The 24,731-nt window shown below is 36.5% G+C and overlaps 1 protein-coding gene across 2 annotated transcripts in view; it reads left to right on the top strand.

Annotated features, from left to right (window-relative positions):
* Window positions 1–24,731, top strand: part of LOC306857119 (son of sevenless homolog 1-like) — a 72,983-nt gene that overhangs the window by 19,751 nt on the left and 28,501 nt on the right. For both annotated transcript variants that reach the window (XM_079396823.1, XM_079396822.1), the window contains exons 9-18: window positions 1,881–2,008; window positions 8,404–8,695; window positions 9,759–10,125; window positions 19,002–19,083; window positions 19,385–19,507; window positions 20,763–20,866; window positions 21,828–22,050; window positions 23,575–23,694; window positions 23,771–23,933; window positions 24,057–24,174. In XM_079396823.1, the coding sequence (XP_079252949.1) occupies window positions 1,881–2,008; window positions 8,404–8,695; window positions 9,759–10,125; window positions 19,002–19,083; window positions 19,385–19,507; window positions 20,763–20,866; window positions 21,828–22,050; window positions 23,575–23,694; window positions 23,771–23,933; window positions 24,057–24,174 (1,720 nt within the window). The remainder of the gene's footprint in view (window positions 1–1,880; window positions 2,009–8,403; window positions 8,696–9,758; window positions 10,126–19,001; window positions 19,084–19,384; window positions 19,508–20,762; window positions 20,867–21,827; window positions 22,051–23,574; window positions 23,695–23,770; window positions 23,934–24,056; window positions 24,175–24,731) is intronic.

Raw genomic sequence — 24,731 nt, 5'->3', positions numbered from 1 at the left:
TGCGCTTCACCTGTTCACCTCTAGACACTTTAACCAGATTATTTCAAACATTTCTAAATTCAGAGCATCAGCACTTTTCAAACCCTGCTGCAGGGTTTAATATTGATGTTATCATTTATAATAAATGTTTTGTTTTTAATAAATAATTATAGTAATAATTTGATTGCATTATATTTAATAATACTATTAATAATTTATATTGCATTGTTATTTTAATTTATAATTAATTATTTGTTTTATTTAATTGAATAATAACACATTCATGTGTTTATAAAAAAGATTGGAGGTGCACTTTAACTATTCTATTTTTAATTTCTAAATTTAGAAATAGTAATAGTAACTTTTAAATTATTTTATTTGTATAAATAATAATAGTAATAATTTAATTACTTTTAAATGAATAATAATGTAATTTATAATGCATTATTTTATTTTTATTTTTTATTAATAATAAAAATAATAATAATATATATATTTTTTTTAATTTAATAATAGCACATTAACATGTTTATAAACTATTTTGGAGGTGCACGGTTTTTTTGCTTTTTTTTTTACAATAAAATCTATTTAACTAAACTATTTAAAAAGATATTTTCAATTTCTAAATAAAATCTAAATTTACAGCATGAGCTCTTTTCAGACACTACTCTGCCGTTTCCCAATCTGGGGTTTATAAATTGATGAAAAGATAATAATTAAATCATAAAAGTGTAACATTAAAATAACTAACTTTAAAATAAAACCAATCACATTAAAATGCATTAAAATCCTTTAACAGACATTAGAGAAGCATGAACATGCAAATGTGTTAAATTATTAAACATGATGTTATAATCTGAGGAATGCTTCGAGTGAATGTTTGAGCTCAGAGTGGTTCGGCTGACAGAACGTTTGGATGATTATGTGTTGTTATATTGATTGGTTGTGTGGCCTACATTCACTCGTGTCGATGGATCTGGGATCAGTGGTTCTGTCTGGAGTCACAAGGATCTGAACATGTGCCTCTTCCAGAGCTCCAGCGTTCCCAGCAGCCCTAAGCTGCTTTTCTGGATTCTTTCTGAGGGATTTATGGAGCAGAAAGCAGCAAATCTCTGCCGCTGTAATGCCTGTACAGACCTCTCAGCTGAAATCAGAAATATCTGTTTGCAAACACGAGCTGACGAGATATGACAGGATTCCTGCCTTGCATCCGTTCAGTCTGTTCACTTTAACATTATTTATTTTAATTAGCATATTTATATTTAGGATTGAATTAATTGTACTAAGTGTGTTATGCTGTTTGGGATTATTTTTAAATTAAATATTTATTTTAATTTTTTATTGACGTAATTAATTTGTAGTAAATATTTTATTTAATTAAAAAAAATTATTTATTTTTATTATTTTTTAGTAAGTGTTTTATTTGGATTCACATTTAATTAAAACATTTTTATATATTATATTTTTGATTTAACATTTTAAATAAGTGTCTTATTTTGATTGTACTCTAAAATTATTTATTTTACATTATGATTTAATTAATTTCAGTTTTATTATTTCTTAAAGTATTATTATTATTTTATTTTATGTTTTTATTATGTAATTAGTGTTTTATTTAATTCACTTAATATTTTAAAATTCATTTATTACATTTTTGGATTTTATACATTTTTAAGTGTTTTTAATTTGTACAAAATATAAATTTTTAATTGTCATATTTTTTATTTAATTTTAGTTAATAAATTATTATAAATAAATATTTATTTGAATTTTACATTTTTGTGGTTAATTTATTATTAGTTTTTATCATCATCTGCTGAACCCCAGTTTGGAAAGCATTGTCAGATGAGTCCAAATATTTCTCATCTCTGTCTGCTAACTGTCTGTCTGCTCCTCTGCAGCAACTGGAGGAGAAGAGTGAGGATGAGGAGGATAAAGAGTGTTTGAAACAGGCCATTACAGCCCTACTGAACCTGCAGAGCAGCATGGAGCGAATCTGCTCAAAGAGCCTCGCCAAGAGACGCCTCAGGTACACACACACACTAACACACACACACACTAACTAACACACACACACACACACACACATGTTGGTTTTTGTGGTTTATGGGGACTCTCCATAGGCGTAATGGTTTTTATACTGAACAAACTGTGTGTGCTATTGCCCTACACCAACCCTACACCTAAACTTAGCCTCACAGGAGACTGTGCATTTCTACTTTCCCCCAAAAAACTCACTCTGTATGATTTATAAGTGTTTTGAAAAGTGGGGACATGGGGCAATGTCCTGAAAAGTCACCTTCACTTTGTAATACCTGTGTCATTATACACATTTATGTCCTCATTTGTCATAAAAACGTGTGCACACACACACACACACACACTAAACAAACACTTATACACACACACTATACACACACACACTATTATGGCTGTCGCGATTCATCGATTTTATTCGATTAGTCGATTTTTAAAAATCGTCGTCTAACCGGCAAAATACCGGAAGCTGAAAATCCATAAAACACATTAGACTATTTTCCAAGGCTGCATGATATATTAAACCCATTTAAAAATCATAATTAAGCATAATTGTGAATTCACAAACGCTATGAGTTAATTAAATAATTGTATGCAATGCAGTTCTAACACAGTATATGGTCTTTAATTATGTCCATGCGTGTAGGTTAAGCTCGTGCGTCTCACAGCAGCTCCACAGAAACTTATTATTTACATGAGGAGCGTCTCAAACTCATCTCTGCATGCTGTTCTGAGTTTGGGTTTATTATAACCTTCATCTGGGAACGCAACAGATTTGTGAGGTGAATCATTTATAAATCTACACAAACAGGAGAATACATCGTGATTTCAAAATAAAAGCTCAAACCCTCACTCTGAGTTACACAGATAGATCTCCACACATTCATGTAATTACAGCAGATGTAGCATGTCTGTCACAAACAAATGGACAAATATTAAAGATTAAGTGTACGTTTGAATTAAATGGTGCTTGGTCAATATTAAACAGTAATGTGTAATAATAATCATCATGCTGTCGGCGCTCCTGCAGGTCTTTGTTGTGATGCGTAATCTACATTAGCTCTATTGTTTATAATATATTATGTATTTTAACAGTTTTGTTCAATAAAAACCATGTTTCTTGCTTTTGATACTTTATTTGAACTAATTAATTATTGCATCATTGCTATTATACATGTACTTTAAGTCATTTTAAAAGCTATTGTTCATTTAGATCCATTTTTATTACCACAAAAATATATATATATAATTATAGGGCCCTATGAAATCAGTTTTATTTCCATTTGTTTTTTAATTTTATTAGTCAAAAAGCCTGTTTAATTAATTGAGTTTTACAGTTTTATCTGTACCAAATTCTGTTTTCCATTATTTTCTGGATTCCATTTTAATTGTTCCATTAAATTTTCATAATAAAAAGCATCTCCAATTAATTGATTTTATATTAAAAAAAGTATTTTTTCAGAAATACTGCACATTTACATTTTTCTCCTAAATGAATTCTGGTAAATAATATTTCTGGTGAATCCTCGTTTAAAGAGTGTTTGTTTGATGATGATGTTATTATTATTAGACTAGAACAGGTGGATATGATGTCATCATCACACTATAATACTGAACTGATTCAGTGATAATGAGATGGACACCTGCTTCTTCTCTCTATGCTGCACTTCACTTTTGCTTTAAAAAAGGATTTCATAGAAATGTGGATTTCATTTTGTTTAATAAAATATTTGTAAGTAAAATTGTTTTTGTTTTTTTTGCGGGAAATTAATTGTTTAATTAATCGATAAATCGGAAAAAATAGTCGATAGATTAATTGAAATAAAAATAGTCGTTAGTGGCAGCCCTACACACTATACACACACACTAAACACACACTCGCACGTTTACTCAGCTCGCTAATTGTGGACATTGCGTAGACTTGTGTTGTTTTTAATATACAGCTGATTATACTATAATGCAATTTTAACAATTAATTTATTTTTATTAGATTTTTATTTTTATATTTTTTATTTTTTTACAGTTTTATTATACACTATTTTTTATATCATTTTTACAAATAAAGGAAATTTATATGACTGAATAATTGTGATAGTACTTAAATATAATTCAAATGACATAACATTTGTTAACATGTTGTTAAGATTAAAAACCGTTATAGTTAGTTATTGGCTGGCCATTGTCCCGTTCGTATCATAAACATACATGTGATGAGTGTTTCTCACACACACACACACACACACACACTCACACACACACACACACTCACACGCACACACACACACGCACACGCACACACACTCACACACACACTCACACGCACACTCACACTCACACGCACACACACACACACACACACACACACTCACACACACACACACACACACACACACACTCACACGCACACACACACTCACACACACACTCTCACACGCACACGCACACACACACACACGCACACTCACACACACGGGTCTCCACCCATCAGCCCTCATGTGTTTCCCTCTGACCCTCAAATAGCGGTGGAGGTCTGTTGCGTCAGGTTTGGGCGTCCCGGCTGGTATTGTTCTCAGAGAGAGAGAGAGGAAAGCGGCCCTTAGTCACTCGCTCGCTCTCTGAGGGAATCATGAGGATCTGACCTGGTTTCTGCTGGTTTTGTGCCGTGGCTGGTGTTTCTGTGGTTTTATGCGTTCATGTATGTGGAAAGGATGGGTGATCTTACGGTACGTGTGTGTTCCTCGTCACTTTCACGCTGTTTGTGGAGTTATGAACTCGATTAGACCAGAACAAAGAATCCACTGTGAGCTGTGATGATCGTGAGCGTCTGAGATGATTTATGTTTTTAAGTCAGTCATGTTGTTGAAAAGTTGATTTAATTCAACTGGATTGCTTGAGAAGTCATTACTCTTGATTTTTCCACTGTTGCGTTTAGTTTTAGAGTCGAGTGATCTCAGTGTAAACCAGCTCTTAGTTTTGTTGATCAGACGCTCTTGTGAAGGAAACGATTACAGTTACAGTCGTGTTTGATTCTGTATTAAAATAATAGTTCGATCAAAAATAAATAATTAGCTGGAAATGTGCTCATCCTCAGTTCAACTGAGATCAGGATGAGTTTGTTTCTTCATCAGGTTTGTAGAAATGTGTCTCTGCATCAGTGTCTCAGCAATGGATGCTCTGCAGTGAATGGGTGCCGTCAGAATGAGAGTCCAAACAGCTGATAAAAACATCACAATAATCCACACCACACCAGTCCATCAGTTAACATCTGGAGAAGACTAAAGCTGAAACACATCCAGCATTAATTTGGACTGTTTGGACTCTCATTCTGACGGCACCCATTCACTGCAGAGCATCCATTGCTGAGACACTGATGCAGAGACACATTTATACAAACCTGATGAAGAAACAAACTCATCTACATCATGGATTTAAAAAAAAAAAAAAATGTTATATAGCACCTTTCAAAACAAAGTTACAAAGTGCTTTAGAATAAAAAGATATAACAGTACAGGAGTAAAGTAAAAAATACCAATTGGTAAGAACTAATCTTGGATAGCCTGAGGGTGAGCACAAATGTTGATTTTTAGTGAACAGTTTCTGGGGTGTGTGTGTGTGTGTGTGTGTGTGTGTGTGTGTGTGTGTGTGTGAGTGTGTGTGAGTGTGTGTGTGTGTGTGTGTGAGATGAGGGTAATAGTGTAACACTAGTGTAACAGTGCAGTGTGGCTCTGCTCCAGCGTGTGGCGCTCTTCAGTGAGACGCTGTCATGAGGAGGGACAGTCTGCGCTCTCAGCGTATCCACAAACACACTCAGAAGTAAGATGTCTTTAAGCAGTTCCTCCTTCGCTCTCATCCTGTGATTTGTAACACCAGAGGCAATCAGACTCCTCCTACTAAGAACATCTGAGCGTCAATCTGATGGTGTAGAAGCGTGTCTCTTTCAGGTCCTGGAGGGCTGTTGATCTTAAAGCTGATTGGACACTGTACACTGGTTATGTAAAGTTTGGTAATGGTGAGGAACCTCCAGGGCTTGGTTTAATCCTCAGTAAGAGCAGATTCATCTCCCCTTCCTTCCTCATCCTCTCCAGTGATCATACTGTTTACTCCAGCTTTACTCATGTATATTTTCATGTTTTCCTAGAGTATTTTTGTATTTTTGGTATTGACAGATTTTCACTAATCAATTTGATTCTGATTCAGAAGCTCTTGATTTGATTCCGATATGATTTCATAATGATTCATTTGGAAATATATTGTCCATTTTTCTGAAGGGAAACAACCATTCGGGGTTATTTTTGTGGCTTAAAATAAAATAAACGCATAAAAATTAAAAAAAAAACCGTTTAAACTAATTCAAAATATTAATAAAAACTAAAATAGTATTTCAGTTATGCTAAAAATAAAAAGCTGTCAGTTGAGACATTAATTTAATATTAATGTTTAAAATAAAATAAAAATTTCTATATAATAATCAACACTCTTGTGTACAAACATTTGTATTGCAACTTTAAGTCAACTTTTAATAACAGAATTGTTTCTACTCCAATGTTTTGTTAAAGTATAAATGTATAAACACTGCATATAATAACTAATTAATTCAAACATACAATTAAAAATGAGAACCTGATTAACGGGTTGAGTAAAAATACACTTAGATCCATTTATATTTGGACACTCACACAATTTTCATAATTTTGGCTCTGTATGCCACCAGAATAGAATTAAAATGAAACAATCAAGATGAAATTGAAGCGCAGACTTCAAGCTTTAATTCTAGGGTTGAACTAAAATAACATAAAATGTTTAGGAAATGCAACCATTTTTATACACAGCCCCCCCATTTTCAGGGGCTCAAATGTAATTGGACAAATAAATGTAATCATAAATAAAATGTTGATTTTTAATATTTAGTTGAGAATGCTTTGCAGGCGATGACGGTCTTAATTCTGAACTCATGGACATCAGCAGAGACTGGGTTTCTTCTTTCTGATGCTTCTCCAGGTCTTTACTGCAGCTGACTTCAGTTGTTGTGTGTTTGTGGCTCTTTCTGTCTTTAGTTTTGTCTTCAGCGAGTGAAATGCTGCTCGATCAGGTTGAGATCAGGAGATTGACTCAGATATTGCAGAATATTCCACTGTTTTACCTTCAGAAACTCCTGGGTTGCTTGCGCTGTATGTTTTGGGTCATTGTTCATTAGTTCTCTGAAGCGCCGCTGAATCAGCTTTGCTGTATTTGACTGAATCTGAGCAGAGAGTATATCTCGACACACTTCAGAACTGATCCGGCTGCTTCTGTCTTCTGTCTCATCTTCACTAAACAGCAGTAACCCAGAGCCACTGAAGCCATGCAGCTCATGATCACACCACTCCATGATACTCAGATGATGCTGTGTGCTTCGATCATCAGCTGCTCCAAGCCTTCTCCAGACTGTTCTCTTCCCGTCATTCTGGTGCAGGTTGATCTTAATTTCAGCGTCCAAAGAACGCTTTTCCAGAAGTGCTCTGGCTTTTCTAGATGTCTAATCTATCTTGTGGTGAAGCCTCTGTATTTGCTCTGGTGAAGTCTTCTCTTGATTGTAGACACGTCTGTCTCCTGGAGAGTGTTCTTCTCTTGGCTGGATGTTGTGAAAGGGCTTTTCTTCACCATGGAGAGGATTCTCCAATCATCATCACTGTTGTCCTCCGTGGACGTCCAGGTCTTTGTTTCTCAGCTCACCAGAGCGGTCTTGTTTTCTCAGAATGTACCAAACTGTTGATTTAGCTCCTAATGTTCCTGCTCTCTCTCTGATGGATCTGTTTTGTTTTTGAAGCCCAACAATCGTCTGTGTCTGACCTGACCTGACTGTATAATGAATATGTAATATAGTGCATATATTTATCAAAATGCTCCTCTGTGAAGTTATTTTTCTAGCTGAATATCGAGTTTATGGTTTTTAAATTGAAAGCTGTTCTATTGATGTTCTTCTTGCTGTTTTATTAATGTCTTTGTGGTTGAATCACTGATTGATTGATTGATTACATAATTCATGATTGATTTCAGTAAGTTGTTCTGATTCTGATGTTCATTCATGTTTATTTGCTGCTGTAACTAGTAGTAAAGAGGAAGAGATGATCAGCGACAGCATATGTTAAAGAGCCACAAAAATGTATTTAGTGAGTGAATTTAGTGATGAAACTGACAGAATTTGAAAACTGAGACTTTGTTTCATATCAAAAGTAACTTATTGTGATTATTACAAGCACTTCAAATAAAGTTTAGAGGAATCAACTGAAAAAAGCGTTTCAGATTCAGTATCAGCTCATCAAAATGATTGAATCATGATAGTATAGTCAGCCCAGCCCTGTTTTTCTGGCGTTGTCTCCTGATGGTCGTCTGTGTCGTGTCTCTCAGCGAGTCGGCGTGCCGCTTCTACAGTCAGCAGATGAAGGGCAAACATCTGGCCATCAAGAAGATGAATGAGATCCAGAGGAACATCGACGGCTGGGAGGGCAAAGACATCGGCCAGTGCTGTAACGAGTTCATCATGGAGGGGACACTCACGCGGGTCGGCGCCAAACACGAGCGCCACATCTTCCTGTTCGACGGCCTCATGATCTGCTGCAAGTCCAACCACGGCCAGCCGCGTTTGCCAGGAGCCAGCGCCGCCGAGTACCGGCTCAAGGAGAAGTTCTTCATGAGGAAGGTGGGCAAGAAATACAATACAATACATTTTTATCAGAATTAGGGCTAATAATCTAATTAATCGCTAATTAAATTTGGCTGTGAAATTACCCACAAAAAATTATTGTGTTAAATGAGAAAGTATCAAATAAATATTACAAATAGTTGTTTTAGAAAGAAATATTTTATTTGATTCAACATAAAAATTTATTACACAAACATTTAGGCTACAACAGCCTAACATAAACTATGAAAAATAAAAGAAGATACTTTGAGAAACATCTCAGTATTTTTTTGCTTATACAATGAAAGTCATTGGTAACCATAACAGCTCAGTTACCAACAGTCTTCACCTTCTTTTATGTTGTGCAAAAGAAAGTCATATAGGCTTGAAATGACATGATTGATGACATAATTCATTTTTTGGGGTGAACTATCCCTTTAATGTTTATATTTTATTTTATTTTTAATGAAATGATACTCTAAATAAGAAGCTAAATCTGCCAGCAGGGGGCGGTAAATGCCTTCGAGTCATTCATTGAATTCCTTCAAACGGCTGATTTATTCAGGAAGGAAACTGCTCACTTTATGAATAGGCCATTGAATCATTCGCTCACTTGATTCATTCAAAACTAAGGATTCGTTCATCCATTCAGTCATCCTGCATCATGTTCATTAGTGTAAGACTCTGAAAAAGGCCCTACACTGGAAAAAAATTCCGTCTAATTTACGGTAAAAAGCCAGCAGCTGTGGTTGCCAGAATTATTTATTTCAACAAAAAGACATGTTGAAATGTAATGCAGGGAATTCTGGGAATTTCATTCTTTTTCCACTTCCAGAAACGGTATACTACCGTAAAATTACATGTGATGTCAAAAACAGTTTTTCACCATATATAGAAGTTGAACATTTAACAGGTTTTGACTAGCATTCTTACAGTCTTTTACCATTAAATTCACTGTAATTTTTTTATAGTGTAGTTGTAACATTTGCTGATATTTTAGTTCAAAACTGTGATTCCTCAATTTATAATAAAAATGTGGCACAATGCCAGCTGTAGGTGACGTTCACGTGTTCTTCAACAGGTCCAGATCAACGACAAGGACGATAAGGAGGGCGAGTACCGGCACGCCTTCGAGATCATCCTGAAGGATGGGAACAGCGTGGTGTTCTCTGCTAAATCGGCGGAGGAGAAGAACGGCTGGATGGCGGCGCTGATCTCGCTGCAGTACCGCTCCACGCTGGAGCGCATGCTGGACACGGCCATGCTGCAGGAGGAGAAGGAGGAGCAGATGAGGCTCCCCGGGGCCGAGGTGTACCGCTTCGCCCAGCCCGACTCCGAGGAGAACGTCGTGTTCGAGGAGAACGTCCAGTCCAAATCCGGCATTCCCATCATCAAAGCTGGAACGGTGCTGAAGCTCATCGAGCGGCTGACCTTCCACATGTACGCTGGTGAGTGAATAGTGATTTCTGAAGATCATGTGACACTGAAGACTGGAGAAATGATGCTGAAAATACAGCTGCAGATCACAGAAATACATTACAGTTTAACACATATTCACATAGAAAACAACTGTTTTAAATGATGATAATATTTCACAATTTTTACTGTATTTGATCAAATTAACACAGCCTTGGTGAGCAGAAGAGAATTCTTTCAATGCACAATACTTTTAACAGCATTTATTAATTATGTTAATTTATACATTAATACATTTTTTAATTAAAAGTTGTATCTTTTACAGTGTTATTTTTACTATAATTGAGAGGCTATTGTAAATAATATCTTAAATGAGTTTTTATTTTTATAATTTGTTTTCATTTAAATTTTAGCTCAATAATACAGATATTCACATAGGAAACAGCTGTTTTAAGCTATTTCACAATTTTTACTGTATTTGATCAAATTAACACGGCCTTGGTGAGCACAACAGACTTCTTTCAAAAACAGTGAACAATACTTGAATAATACAGCATTTATTAAATTTAATGTTAATTTATACATTTAATAATACATTTGTAAGTCATAAGTTGATATGAATGATGATAATCATGATATGATTTACAGGGTTATTTTTACTATAGTTGAGAGACTATTGTAAATTATATATTTTTATAATCTGATTTCATTTTAATTTTTGCTAAAGTATTAGTAATTTTGTTGCATTTCTGTGATTTTTAGTATTTTAAATACTAAAAATGACAAATGCAACAAAATCATTTTCCATTTGAGTTATTTTAGTACAACAAATTAAACTAAATTAAAATGAGAGGTGTTGCCTTGGAAATATTATTTGAGCCTAGCTGAAATAAAAGCTTCCTCTTTTTTTGTTTCAGTTAAGGTTTATTTTACTTTAAGTAATGGCAATTTTTATATGGTCTCAATAGTTAATGCGGTGTGAGCTGACATGAACAATTGTTTTATTATTGACTAACATTAACAAAGGTTATTAAGTGCTGTAAAAATGTATTGCTCATAGTTAGTTCATGTTAACTAATGCATTAACTAATCTTAGCAAATGAGAGCTTGTAAAGTATTACTGCCAAAACAACAAAAAATCAATAATTCTAATTTTATTTCACCTCTTCAGCAGCTATTTGAGCTGGAAAAGTCATTACATTAACACAATCTTAAAGGAACGTGACTATTTTCATAATGAATGAACATTTTACTAGTTATGTCAGGTTCTAAAATATTTTGTCAGGCAGAAATTGTGAGTGAAAATATTTTTAGAAGTCCTGATCCGTAATCCTGATCCAGTAAATCACCAACAGCAGGAATAGTCCTGGTGGTTTTGATTATGATCGTGGACCGTGATGGAGTCCAAACAGATGATCCAGACTCAGTTTGACCCAAACAAGCTAATACGCATTACTGATGTATTTCACAACCTCCAGTCTCAACAACAGCAGCACAGTGAGCGCAGAGCGCTGAAGATCCCGTTCCTCAGCGTCTGTAAACACTCGTCTGCTTCACGTCACAGATCACAGCGTGGTGACCTGCTTTGTTTTAGTGCCGATATAACACAACTACATCTGATAAGAGAGAAAAACACGCACTATTATAGAACAAGTTCAGCTGTGTTATCTGTGCAGTGTCCTTCCTGTGAGTGTGTGTGTGTGTGTGTGTGTGTGTGTGTGTGTGTGTGTGTGTGAGAGTACAGGTTTTTATATACTGGTGGGGACTTAAACCTGAATACACACTGACTCATGGGGACTTGTGTCACTGTGGGCACCTAAATTGAGGTCCCCACGGGTACAAAAGCTTATAAATCATACAGAATGAGTTTTTTTGAGAAAGTAGAAATGCACAAAGTCTCCTGTGAGGGCTAAGTTTAGGTGTAGGGTTGGTGTAGGGCAATAGCACATTATAATAGCACTATTATACTATAGTTCAGTATAAAAACCATTACACCTATGGAGAGTCCCCACAATTCACAAAAACAAACGTGTGTGGTGAGCGATAAATTCTTTAAACAGCTGATCAACTCAACCCAAATCACTCCAGCTTATAAAGGCAGAACTAATCATCTCAGAACAGTAACGAATGTTAATAAGTCTATTAATATACCAGTGGGTATATATATAATGTGACCCTGGAGCACAAAACCTGTCATAAATAAAACCTGTCATCAAATATTTTGAAATTGAAATTTATACATCATCTGAAAGCTGAATAAATAATCTTTCCATTGATGTATGGTTTGTTATGATAGGACAATATTTGTCTGAGATACAACTATTAGAAAATCTGGAATCTGAGGGAGCAAAAAAATCTAAATATTGAGAAAATCTCCTTTAAAGTTGTTCAAATGAAGTTCTTAGCAATGCTTATTACTAATCAGAAATGAAGTTTTGATATATTTATGGTTGGAAATTTACTAAATATCTTGATGGAACATGATCTTAATATCCTAATGATTTTTGTCATAAAAGAGAAATGTATAATTTTGATCCATACAATGTATTGTTGTCTATTGCTACAGATATACCTGTGTTACTCATGACTGCTTCTGTGCTGCAGGGACACATATATGTGTGTGTGTATATATATATATATATATATATATATATATATATATATATATATATATATATATATATATATATATATATATATATAGATAGATATAGATATAGATATATAGATTCATTACATGTAAAGTAAAACATTTCAAAAGTTTTTTTGTTTTAATTTTGATGATTAGAGCTTACAGTTCATGAAAGTCAGAAATCAGTATCTCAAAATATTAGAATATTTACATTTGAGTTTCATTAATGACCATCCCTACAGTATAAATTCAGAGTATCTCTTGTTCTTTGAAACCACAATAATGGAGAAGATTGCTGACTTGGCAATGATCCAGAAGACGAACATTGACGTCCTCCACAAAGAGGGTAAGTCACAGAGGGTCATTACTGAAAGCTGTGGCTGTTCACAGAGTGCTGTATCAAAGCATATTAAATGCAAAGTTGACTGGAAGGAAGAATTTGGGTAGGAAAAGGTGCTCAAGCAACAGGGATGACCGCAAGCTTGAGAATACTGTCAAGCAAAGCTGATTCAAACACTTGTGAGAGCTTCACAAGGAGTGGACTGAAGCTGGAGTCAGTGCATCAAGAGTCTCCACGCTCAGACGTCTTCAGGAAAAGAGCTACCAAGCCACTTCTGAACCAGAGACAACATCAGAAGCGTCTTACCTGGGCTGTGGAGAAAAAGAACTGGACTGTTGCTCAGTGCTCCAAAGTCCTCTTTTCAGATGAAAGTAAATTTTGCATTTCATTTGTAAATCAAGGTCCCAGAGTCTGGAGGAAGAGTGGAGAGGCACAGAATCCATGTTGCTTGAAGTCCAGTGTGAAGTTTCCACAGTCAGTGATGATTTGGGCTGCATGTCATCTGCTGGTGTTGGTCCACTGTGTTTTCTGAAGTCCACAGTCAACGCAGCCATCTACCAGGAAATTTTAGAGCACTTCATGCTTCCTTCTGCTGACAAGCTTTATGGAGATGCTGATTTCATTTTCCAGCAGGACTTGGCACCTGCCCACACTGCCAAAGGTACCAAAAGCTGGTTCAATGACCATGGTGTTACTGTGCTTGATTGGATTGATAGAGAATCTATGGGATATTGTCAAGAGGAAGATGAGAGACACCAGACCCAACAATGCAGATGACCTGAAGGCTGCTATCAAAGCAGCCTGGGCTTCCTTTACACCTGAGCAGTGCCACAGGCTGATCACCTCCATGCCACGCCGCATTGATGCAGTAATTCATGCAAAAGGAGGCCCAACCAAGTATTGAGTGCATAGAAATGAACATACTTTTCAGAAGCCTGACATTTCTGTTTAAAATATCCTTTTTTTATTGATCTTATGTAATATTCAAATTTTCTGAGACACTGAATTTTGGGTTTTCATTATCTGTAAGCCATAATCATCAAAATTTCAAGAAATAAAGGCTTGAAATATTTCACTCTGTGTAATGAATCTATATAATATATGGGTTTCACTTTCTGAAATGAGTGAAAAAAAAAAAAAAAAAAAAAAAAAAAAATATATATATATATATATATATATAATATATATGCTGATTTTATTTTTAATTTTATTTTATTAATTGTTACACTAATGTTTTAAACCAAAAAAGGTAAAAATGACTATATTATAATAACAATAATAACTTTTTTTAAATTGCATTATGGTAATGAGGGGTAAGTGTTTTAATTGCCATAAAAATGTCAGTGTAAAATGTTTACTGCTCCTAACATCAGCTGTAGGCGGTCTGTAGATCTGCTGTGTGTTGGTGATGGTGTGAAGAGTGATGTCCTGGTGTCCCTCTGCGTTCCTCTGATGGGCGTTTTCTTGCTCCGCTCACCCGAGTACACTTCCTCCCGCAGAGGGTCGGGGTAAATATAGAGCCGCTTTACACGGGACGCTCCAGCAGCCGCGGTTTCTAATAAGGCACAGGAAATAGACGCTCGGAGGAAAACTGTGTGTGTGTGAGGGGAAAAAGGTGTGTCCTGTGTCACACACAGCGCTGCGGATCGTTTAGGGTGTGGATGAGGGTTAATGATCGTTAGTGAGAGACCCTCACGTTAGTGTGTGTGTGCGTGCGTGCGCGCGCCTGTGTGAGAGAGAGAGAGCGTTATCTCTGTCCCAGACTCTAGAATCAGAATCCAGCAGTCCTGGATCTATTTTAAGTGTGTGTGTGTGTCTTGTGCGTCAGAGCCGAGTGTCTGTTTCCTGGCTAGAATAATTCCAGGCTGATTGTTTGGAGTTGAGCTTCTATTGTTTGCGTCGGTCAGAACAGAACAGATCCATCATGCTCTGCTCCGTAAGAACACACACACACACACACACACACACACACACACACACACACACACACACACAGGCCTGAGATCGGCTCTGACGACTCGCTGTATGAAAACGCTGAATAACGAGCGATTGATTATGTGTTTAAACTCAATGAAAGCCCTCTGAAAACAGCTTTATTGCTGAATGTGTGGGAGGAACATCAGGGGAAATTATGTAAAAAAAAATTCTCATTACTTCATTACCACCATAATAGAGCCCTGCATTTCGGCCCGGGCCCGAAGGGCCCTGACTTTTTTACGCCTCTAGGGCCGGACTTCGAGCCAATTTTCACGTCATAGTTCAGAGGCGGGCCGGGCCTCGGGCCTGTTTTGGGTTTCTCCTTATTTTTATATTGTAGACATCCATCGATTAGTGATGAATAAATCATCGCGCTGGTGGAAACAACAGGAGACCGTGCTGCGACTGAGAGCAGCTGGATGGTGTTTAGTGTCCCGCAGCAGCAGCAGATGAATAGTTCTGTGTTCAAATGCACGCAATAGGCTAAAGCTTGCTGCAAAACCCCAGCAAACATAACCATGAATGTGTCTGCGGGAAATATTAAGGAGATATTTGAACTATTTACTAATAAACTAATGTTTTCTGAGTCCGTGTCGCAAGGATGAAGTTACTGATCCTGACTCGCCGTCTCCTCATTAGACGCGCCTTTAGAGAGAAATGCATCTTTATTGATTATGATTAAGATTATAATAAAATTTTTGTTTTCGTATTTTTTTTATTTCATTAAGTAATCATTTAAAGCTTTCTATAAATATATTTGTCACGTCTGTGAGGCATGTATTCGCAGAAAGCGCATCATGTTTGTTTTCTTTGTTTTATAAAAGAGGCTATTTTAATTAGTTTCCACTGAAAACAATCCAAAGCTGGTGCCTCCATATCCTGCAGAGCAGCTTTAGCTTCCTCTCTCCGCACAAACTCAGATATAGGCTAGCACACATTATTATTATAGCGCAGGTTTAACGTTTAAACATTGTTATATACTTGAACTGTTTTAGTATATCTCTAGATTTTATTTTAGGCAAGTGGTGATGATATGAGAAGGCTAAATTGATCAAACATAGGCTATGCTCAGCTCATGCCGCTGGCCGCTTGGTCGTTACTTTAAAAAAACTAAAAGGCTATTTAACGAACAAAAATGCTCCAAACGTTTTTCTAAATAAACTTAACAAAAAAACGAAACAAAATATAATAATTTTGCCATTACACACAAAACGGAACTATTTTAATAGCCGAAACAGTATATAAACTGTTTTAGGAGAAGCGGGCCGGTAATTCTGATGAGCTGTGGGACGTGGGCCGGGCTAGGGCCTGAGCGTCTCGGGCTAGGGCCTAAACTTGAGGCCCGTGCAGGGCTCTATACCATAATACGGTTATGAATGATCCACTGTTATTTTAGTATGACTGAAATACTGTTGATAGTAATTTTAAGAATATTTGAATATGAATATATTTTCTGCTTTCCTGTTAATTTTAAAGTCTTTGTCATGTGCTGTTTTAATTTTTATTAGTTAGGGGCGAAGCACCGAAGATGTGTAGGCACCTATTGTAATCGTTAGCGTTCTTCTTCTGTTTCTTCCGCCAGTAAATGAATGGCAGCCCATAGAACCGATTGCGGGAAAGCTGTCAAATTTGGCACACTGATAGATGATCGTGTCAATAGTAACCACAGCAAATTTGGAGTCTCTAACTCAAACTCTCTAGCGCCACCACTTGTCCAAAAATTCAACTTTGAAATGATAACTTTTGAACCGTAAGCCACGAAATGAAAATTATTTTCTCCTCTGAATCCTTGGCTCAAGCCGAGTCGAATGAAGTCCAAAATTCAAAAATCGTAAGGTTTAGTTTTTTCGCTATCTTCAATGGTCGTAAAACCTACTTTGTCGAACTCGTCCTAGACGGTTCGTCCGATTCTCACCAAAATTGGCTCAGATCATCAACAGACCATGGAGGCAAAAAGCTATGGACCTCAAGTCGATTCATCCAAGCGTTCTCGAATACCACACTAACGAATTCGCCAAAAAACACGCAAAAATGGATCTGAGGCTATATCTCCACAAGGGTTTGACGGATTGACACGAAACTTGGTGTGTGTTATATCAAGCATGACCTGAGGCTACCTGCAGTGTTTTGGCGCTGTGCCACCTAGTGGTCAGGAGATATGAAACATTTCTATTTTTACTTATAACTTGTGAATGGTTTGGCCAAAAATCATAAAAATGGTCTCTTTAGATTCGGTGCATCATGCCGAGTACTTTGCCGAATTTTCCCATGTTAGCCATTTTGGGCGCCGGCCATGTTGAATTTTGTAGTAAAATTATATATTTTATGAATACATTAACGTATCGTTACAAAACTTTGTATGGGTCATCAGCACGATGCCCTGAAGAAGCCTGAGAAATTCCGATAAAAATCAAATGCTTATAACTTTGGGTGGGGTTTACATATTTTCACAAGAGTCACCTTTTTAGACTCCTGAATCCTTGCCGAGTCAATCGATACCAAACTTGCCTGATTTTACTTTATGGTTTGTGCTAAGTTGCATTTTAGTGCTTAAAAAATATTTGCCAATATCTTAGAAAGCGTTACTCCGATCGACACGAAACCACCGTGGGAAGTTCGGAAACGTACTGTCCCGGCTAAACGCCAAAATTTTGATAGTAAGTGGCACAAAAATGCAAACAAAGTCAACAGTCAGTAATTTTTCATCTAATTACACACAAATATGTCTATAACTCCAAAAAAAAAAGAGATATTTTCACCAAATTTGACACACATATGTATGGGCACACTCTAAGCACACATAAAAAATTGGGTGGGATTGTGCCTCTTGGTGGCGCTATAATTGAACAAAACATGACTATAATGGAGTTTTATGATATAAAATGCTATATATTACGAATGCATTGGTGTACCATTATGAAACTTTATATGTACCATGGAGACCATGACCTGAAAGTACTCAAAGTTTTGAAACAGTGCCACCTTGTGGTCAAAAGTTATAATGAAATTTCAAATAAATGCTTGTATCTTTCTGTGAATTTTTCCTATTGTAATGAGACTGATATTAATAGATTCCTTGGGTCATGCTGAGAACAGTGATTCCAACTTTGCTACAGTCAGCCAATCTTCCAGTCCGCCATATTTATTTTCTTTAAAAACCTACTTTTTCGAACTCCTCCTAGACCGTTGGTCCGATTTTCACCAAAATCGAATCGTATCATCTTCAGACCATGCTGACGAAGTAATGGATTTCATGTTGATAGACAAAATGGTTTTCACATACCACAACAACGAATTTGAGGCATGATGTCAAAATGACACTTTAGGCCGTATCTCTGCAATGCTTTGGCATATTGACACCAAACTTTGTGTGTGCCATTGTCACCTCACACAGAACACACCACATCGATTTGATAACGGTGCCACCTGTTGGTCAAACGTGATAAGCCAATAAATCATATTACGAGAGGTTTATATATGATTTTTCAGCTGTTTTGACTAAAATAATTTCTGCAGTTGGTCTGATGCTCCGTGCTATGCTTAGCTCCTCATTTTGCCGCTGGAGTGCTTGGCCCCGTAAATTTTGTTGTTTTTGAATATGCCTGTGTAGTTTTTATTTGTTTTATTTAAGTTTTTATTTCAATACATAAAATCTTGAAAACTAACTGAAATATAAATAAGTTTGTTTTTAGTTTAATTTATTTTATTTCAAGTCGCAAAAGTGCTTTTTGTATGGTTTTAGTTTAGTGGTTATACTTCACTATAATAACCTAGTCTCGGGACTCTTTTTTTGTTTCCTTGTTTGTTATAAGCTGACATAAAATTGACTTTAAATTTGGAAATGAGTAATTTTTCACCTTCTGCAGGGCTATGATTGATTTGGACAGTGGACGGACGAAATAGTTTGATAATCAAGCAGTTTTTGTTAAACAATGTTTTTGATCTTTTTTTATTCTCAGATCCTAATTTCGTCAGGACGTTTCTGACCACGTACCGATCGTTCTGTAAACCTCAGGAGCTGCTGGATCTGCTCATGGAGAGGTCAGACTGCTAATGGCCTAGCCTATTCATTGCAATGTTTATTATTTTTATTATTTGACTTTTTTCAGTTAAGATTTTGTTAATCCTAATGATGCATAAATAGTTTGTGTTTAGTTTCTTTTCACTGTAATGTAATCATTTATAGCTTTTTTTTTTGTTTAAAAAAGATTATTGTAAAACAGTGATTTAAAATAAAAACAGCTTTTCTGTTCGTTGTGATGATGATCTTTACTCACAATGTGAAGTTATTGTCATATCCATGGAAACATCGCTCCATACAGTCTGTGCGTTTGCGTTCCAGGTTTGAAATTCCTGAACCCAAACCCACAGAAGCGGATCAGATGGCCATGGAGAACGGAGACCAGCCGCTGAGCGCAGAACTCAAACGCTTCCGCAAAGAGTTCGTTCAGCCGGTACAGCTCAGGTACACACACACTCGCACACACACACAGAGAGAGACACACACACATTTGTTTTTGTGAAAATTGGGTTCATCTCATAGGTGTAATGGTTTTTATACTGTACAAACTGTGTGTGCTATTGCCCTACACCTAAACTTAGCCCTCACAGGAGACTGTGCATTTCTACTTTCCCAAACAAAACCTCACTCTGTATGATTTATAAGTGTTTTGAAAAGTGGGGACATGGGGCAATGTCCTGAAAAGTCACCTTCACCTTGTAATACCTGTCATTATACACATTTTATGTCCTAATTTGTCACAAAAACACACACTCACACTCACTGAGAGACACACACTCTCACACAGTCACTCTCACAGTCTCACACACACACACACACACACACACACACATTGAGACACACACTCACTCTCTCACACACACACACACACTCACTCACTCTCTCACACACACACACACACACTCACTCTCTCTCTCACACACACACACTCACTCACTGAGACACTCACTCACTGTCACACACACTCTCACATTGACACACACACACACACCGAGACGCACACTCTCTCTCACACACACATGCACACACACTGACACACGCTCACACATACTCATTCACTCACTGACACTCACTTACACTCGCACATTCACTCACACTCACACCACACACACACACACACACTCATTCGTACACTCACTCATACTCTCACACTGATGCACACACACTAACTCACTGACACTCACACAATTTTACACACTTGCACAATCACATTTGTTCACTTGCGCTCACACACATTGACACACACACACTCACACACATACACACACACACATACACTCACTCGCACGCTCATTCACACTCGAGCAGACTCGCTCACACACTCACTCTCATGCACACACAATTATGGGGACTTTCCATAGACTTCTATTACTTTTATATAATATTTTCTGTCTCCGAACCCTAAACCTACCCCTTACAGAAAACCTGTTTGCATTCTTACACTTTCGGATAAACATCATTTACTAATTTTAATAATTTTTTCCTCCCTCATGGGGACCCGCAGGGGACCCACAATGCTAAAAATGTCAGATTTTACTATCCTGTCCTATATATAGTAGTATAGGTTTTACTGCTAGGTTTTACCAAATTTCCTCACAATGTAGCATGACTTTCACTCTCACTTACTCACACTGTCTCACACACACACAGCAGTACTGTCTGATACAGCGGTCTCTCATGTGTATCTGTGTGTCTGCAGGGTGTTGAATGTGTGCAGGCACTGGGTCGAGCATCATTTCTATGACTTTGAGAGAGACGCTCAGTTGCTGCGGCGGCTGGAGGAGTTTATCGGCATGGTCAGAGGTACGAACACAAACCTACTGATCTCCATCATCATCAAAGATGATAAAACCATGGAAATGTCTTCAAAATATGTGTAGGGCCTTCCAGTCAAATCCAGTCATAAAAATCATATTTACTCTATAATGGAGAATGTCACAGAATTTGGCAAAATTTAGATGAATAAATACAAAGTAGAGCTGTACACTGAACGCTGCGCTCTGTAGCCTGAATCATTTCATATCAAAGAGCGAAATAAACTAAGAGCATGCAATGTCGTGGTCAGTTAACTCATGAAGTTACCAAAAAGGCTATTAAAGCTGCCTTAAAACTGTGCGTGCATGGAATATATTTTATATGAGTCACATTTAAGAAGTCTCTGAAATGGTTTTCCAAACTGTCCTGGAGCAGCCCAGCACTGTCTCACTCATCTAACACACTCGATTCAACTCATCAGCTCATTAATACAGACTTTAAGACCTGAAGTGAATCAGAAAAGATAAAGAGAGTTGAGAGAAATACGATGTGTGTCAGCAGCAGCAGCTCTTAAAGAAACAGCAGCCAAAACAACCTCATAACCAGCTGCTGTGCTGACTGTTCATCAAAGGAAAAAGAAAAAAGAGGAAATCAATCATTTTTAACTTTGGTTATTAAAATTCAGTTAAACCGTAAAAATGAAATCCAGAAAAATTAAAATTAAATATAATAAATATGAGTTAAATTGATTAGAAATGCACACCATTAAGCATAATCGAGAAAAATAAAAACGGAAAACATGAAATTTGTGAGAAAATAAAACGAATGTCTGAGTTTCCTAACCATCATTTTCCCATCATTTTTGTGTCCATCATTATTTCTGCAAGGGAAAATGAGCACTGGATTTTAAACCAATGAGATTTGTGGGTGGTGGCTGGTTACAGGAGCTCTTCTGCATAAATCTGATCTCAGCTCTGTCTCTAACATCAGTCCTGTCACCTGTGCGCAGGTAAGGCCATGAGAAAGTGGGTGGAGTCCATCACCAAGATCATCCAGAGGAAGAAACAGGCTCAAGCCAACGGCCCCAGTCACAACATCACGTTCGAGAGCTCGCCGCCGTCCATCGAGTGGCACCTGTGTAAAGCAGGACAGACGGATCAGTTTGACCTCATGACCCTTCACCCCATCGAGATCGCCCGACAGCTCACGCTGCTGGAGTCCGACTTCTACAGGTGCGACCCTCAGCCTGTGACCTCTGAACTCTGTTCGCCCTCATTTCAATCCAACCCTGTTTTTCTTTAGTGGAGATATTTAGCTGAATGTTCACGCTGCTCATTTCCATATAAGCTGACGGCGACCAGAAATGCACCATAATATTTTCATGAAATGATCCCACACACACCAATACACTCCACTCAAAAAATATTTAGGTTTAAGATTTATGTATTTGAATTGCATATAAAATTTCCATCCATCTGGAACATACAGTTTGAACGTAAACAACAACTGGCAAAGCATGCATACTTAATGTGATGCATATTTGTCAGTCATACATGAAGATAACATGTTTCTGCACTTATTGTATAGTTTATTATTAACTATTTATCTATTTTATTTTATTTAAATAATCATATTTTCAATGCATTTATATATAAACCTATTTACGTAAACATATAAAACTGGTTATTGTGTATTACAGTCATGCATAATTACACAGGTCAGATTTCTGTAATGGTACTAATAAACTGAATGTGTTTTAAAATATGCACAAACAAGATTTAATATTTATTGTCAATAAATCCAGTTTATGTCAGTCTCATACATTTGATTTCATTGAATATGGCTTGTTCCACATATATATTTTACCAAGTTTATACTTTTAAACTGAATAAATGTAATTGTTTTCCCAATGAACAGATTTTTTGCTGATGCTAAGCAATTAAAATAAATGCATTTTGAAAATATGATTTAAATTAAATCAAATAATGCAAATAGTTATTAATAAACCTTTTTTTGACTGACAAATATGCATCACATTACATTTATTAGTTTGCTTATGTTATAAATCTTATATTTAAGGCTAAATATTTTTTTGAGTGTAGTAATAATTGTTTGGCCTTGTTTTAAGTCTTTTAATAAAAAAAAAAAAAATTGATACTTTTATTCATCCATGATACATTAAACTGATCAAGTATCCGTAAATTGATCATGTTACATAGCTGTATGCTGCTCACGATTTAGAAGTCAAGTACTTGAAGTCAAAATTAAGAAATGCACAGGCCTAAACCTTCATTTCTGTTTGTTTAGTATTTTTTTGTTGTTGTTTTTTCTTTATAAGGGAAAAGGCTGGATTTCCTGTTTGTATTTTTATTTTCTGCTCAGAAAATGGGTCAGTTTAACACAATAGAGAGTCCAGCTGTGACACACACACACACACACTTCCCTTCACCTCTGTGGGAACAGGCAGTGAGCGTCGTACCCAAGGTCACCACCTCAGCTCCGTTTCCCATGAGGCCGTTCTTTGCCCTCGTCTCCCAAAACACTGAACCAAGTCGCATACTCAGAACACCTCGGCCCTGAATAAAGGAGCATTCTGAGGGATTTTCATTAAATGTATTTATTTATCATATAAATATAGGCATGTAAATATTTTCAAAATATACTGTATGTGTGTATTTATATATACATAATTACTATAAATAGAAGACGTGTATTATGCAAACAGAAATGAAACTGTGAACTTTGACCTTCTGTAGGGCGGTTCAGCCGTCAGAGCTGGTGGGCAGCGTTTGGACTAAAGAAGACAAGGAGATCAATTCCCCAAACCTGCTGCGAATGATCCGCCACACCACCAACCTCACGCTGTGGTTCGAGAAGTACGCTCTCGTGTGTTTAGTTCAGAACCGTATCACTCACACGTGTTGGTTTCTAAAGCTTTCTCGTGTCTCTCAGGTGCATCGTAGAAACGGAGAACGTGGAGGAGCGTGTGGCCATCATATCACGCATCATTGAGATCCTGCAGGTCTTTCAGGAGCTCAATAACTTCAATGGCGTTCTGGAGGTGGTGAGCGCCATGAACTCATCGCCCGTCTACAGACTCGACCACACCTTCGAGGTGAGTGCGTTTATATGAGCTCTGCATGTGTTAAAGTAGTACTGTTGGAGTAGTTGCTCTTCAGTAGTACTAGAGCTGTCACAGTTCAGCGTGTAACTTGTACTGCATGTGATTTTATTTTAGCAAATCCCGAGCAGACAGAGGAAGATTCTGGAGGAAGCTCATGAACTCAGTGAAGATCATTATAAGAAATATCTGGCTAAACTCAGGTCCATCAACCCCCCCTGTGTGCCCTTCTTTGGTACGTCCTTATTCTTTATAAAGAAGCACATGTTTTTTGACGTTTTTGCCATGGAATTAAAAAAAAAAAGGTAATTGCAACATTTTATCTCACAAATCTTTTTTTTCTTTTTTCCTCAGTTTCTTCTCAAAATTGTGAGAAAAAAAAAAATCAGATTTCTGAGTTTTTATCTCGCAATTCAGACTTTTTTTCTCTCTGAATTCTGAGTTTACATTTTGCAAGATGGACTTTTTTTACATTTCTAAGTTGAAATCTCTCAATTCTGTTTATATCTTGCAATTCTGACTTTTTCCCTCAAAATTGTGAATTTATATTGCAATATATCTAGCCTAGTAATTCTAAGCTTGCATCACACAATTGTTTTTATTTTGCAACTCGCACTTTTATTCTCACAATTTTGTGTTTATATCTCACAATTCTGACTTTCCTTCTCAGAATTCTTTTTTTTTTTTTTTTATAATTGTGACTTTTTATCTTACAATTCAGGCTTTCTCACAGTTCTGATGAGTAAAAAAAAGAATTGTGAGATATAAACTCATAATTTGAAGAAAATAAAG

The sequence above is a fragment of the Barbus barbus genome (genome assembly GCF_936440315.1).
Source record: "Barbus barbus genome assembly, chromosome: 37".
Classification (NCBI taxonomy): domain Eukaryota; kingdom Metazoa; phylum Chordata; class Actinopteri; order Cypriniformes; family Cyprinidae; genus Barbus; species Barbus barbus.
This window is presented reverse-complemented; position numbering and strand designations above follow the sequence as displayed.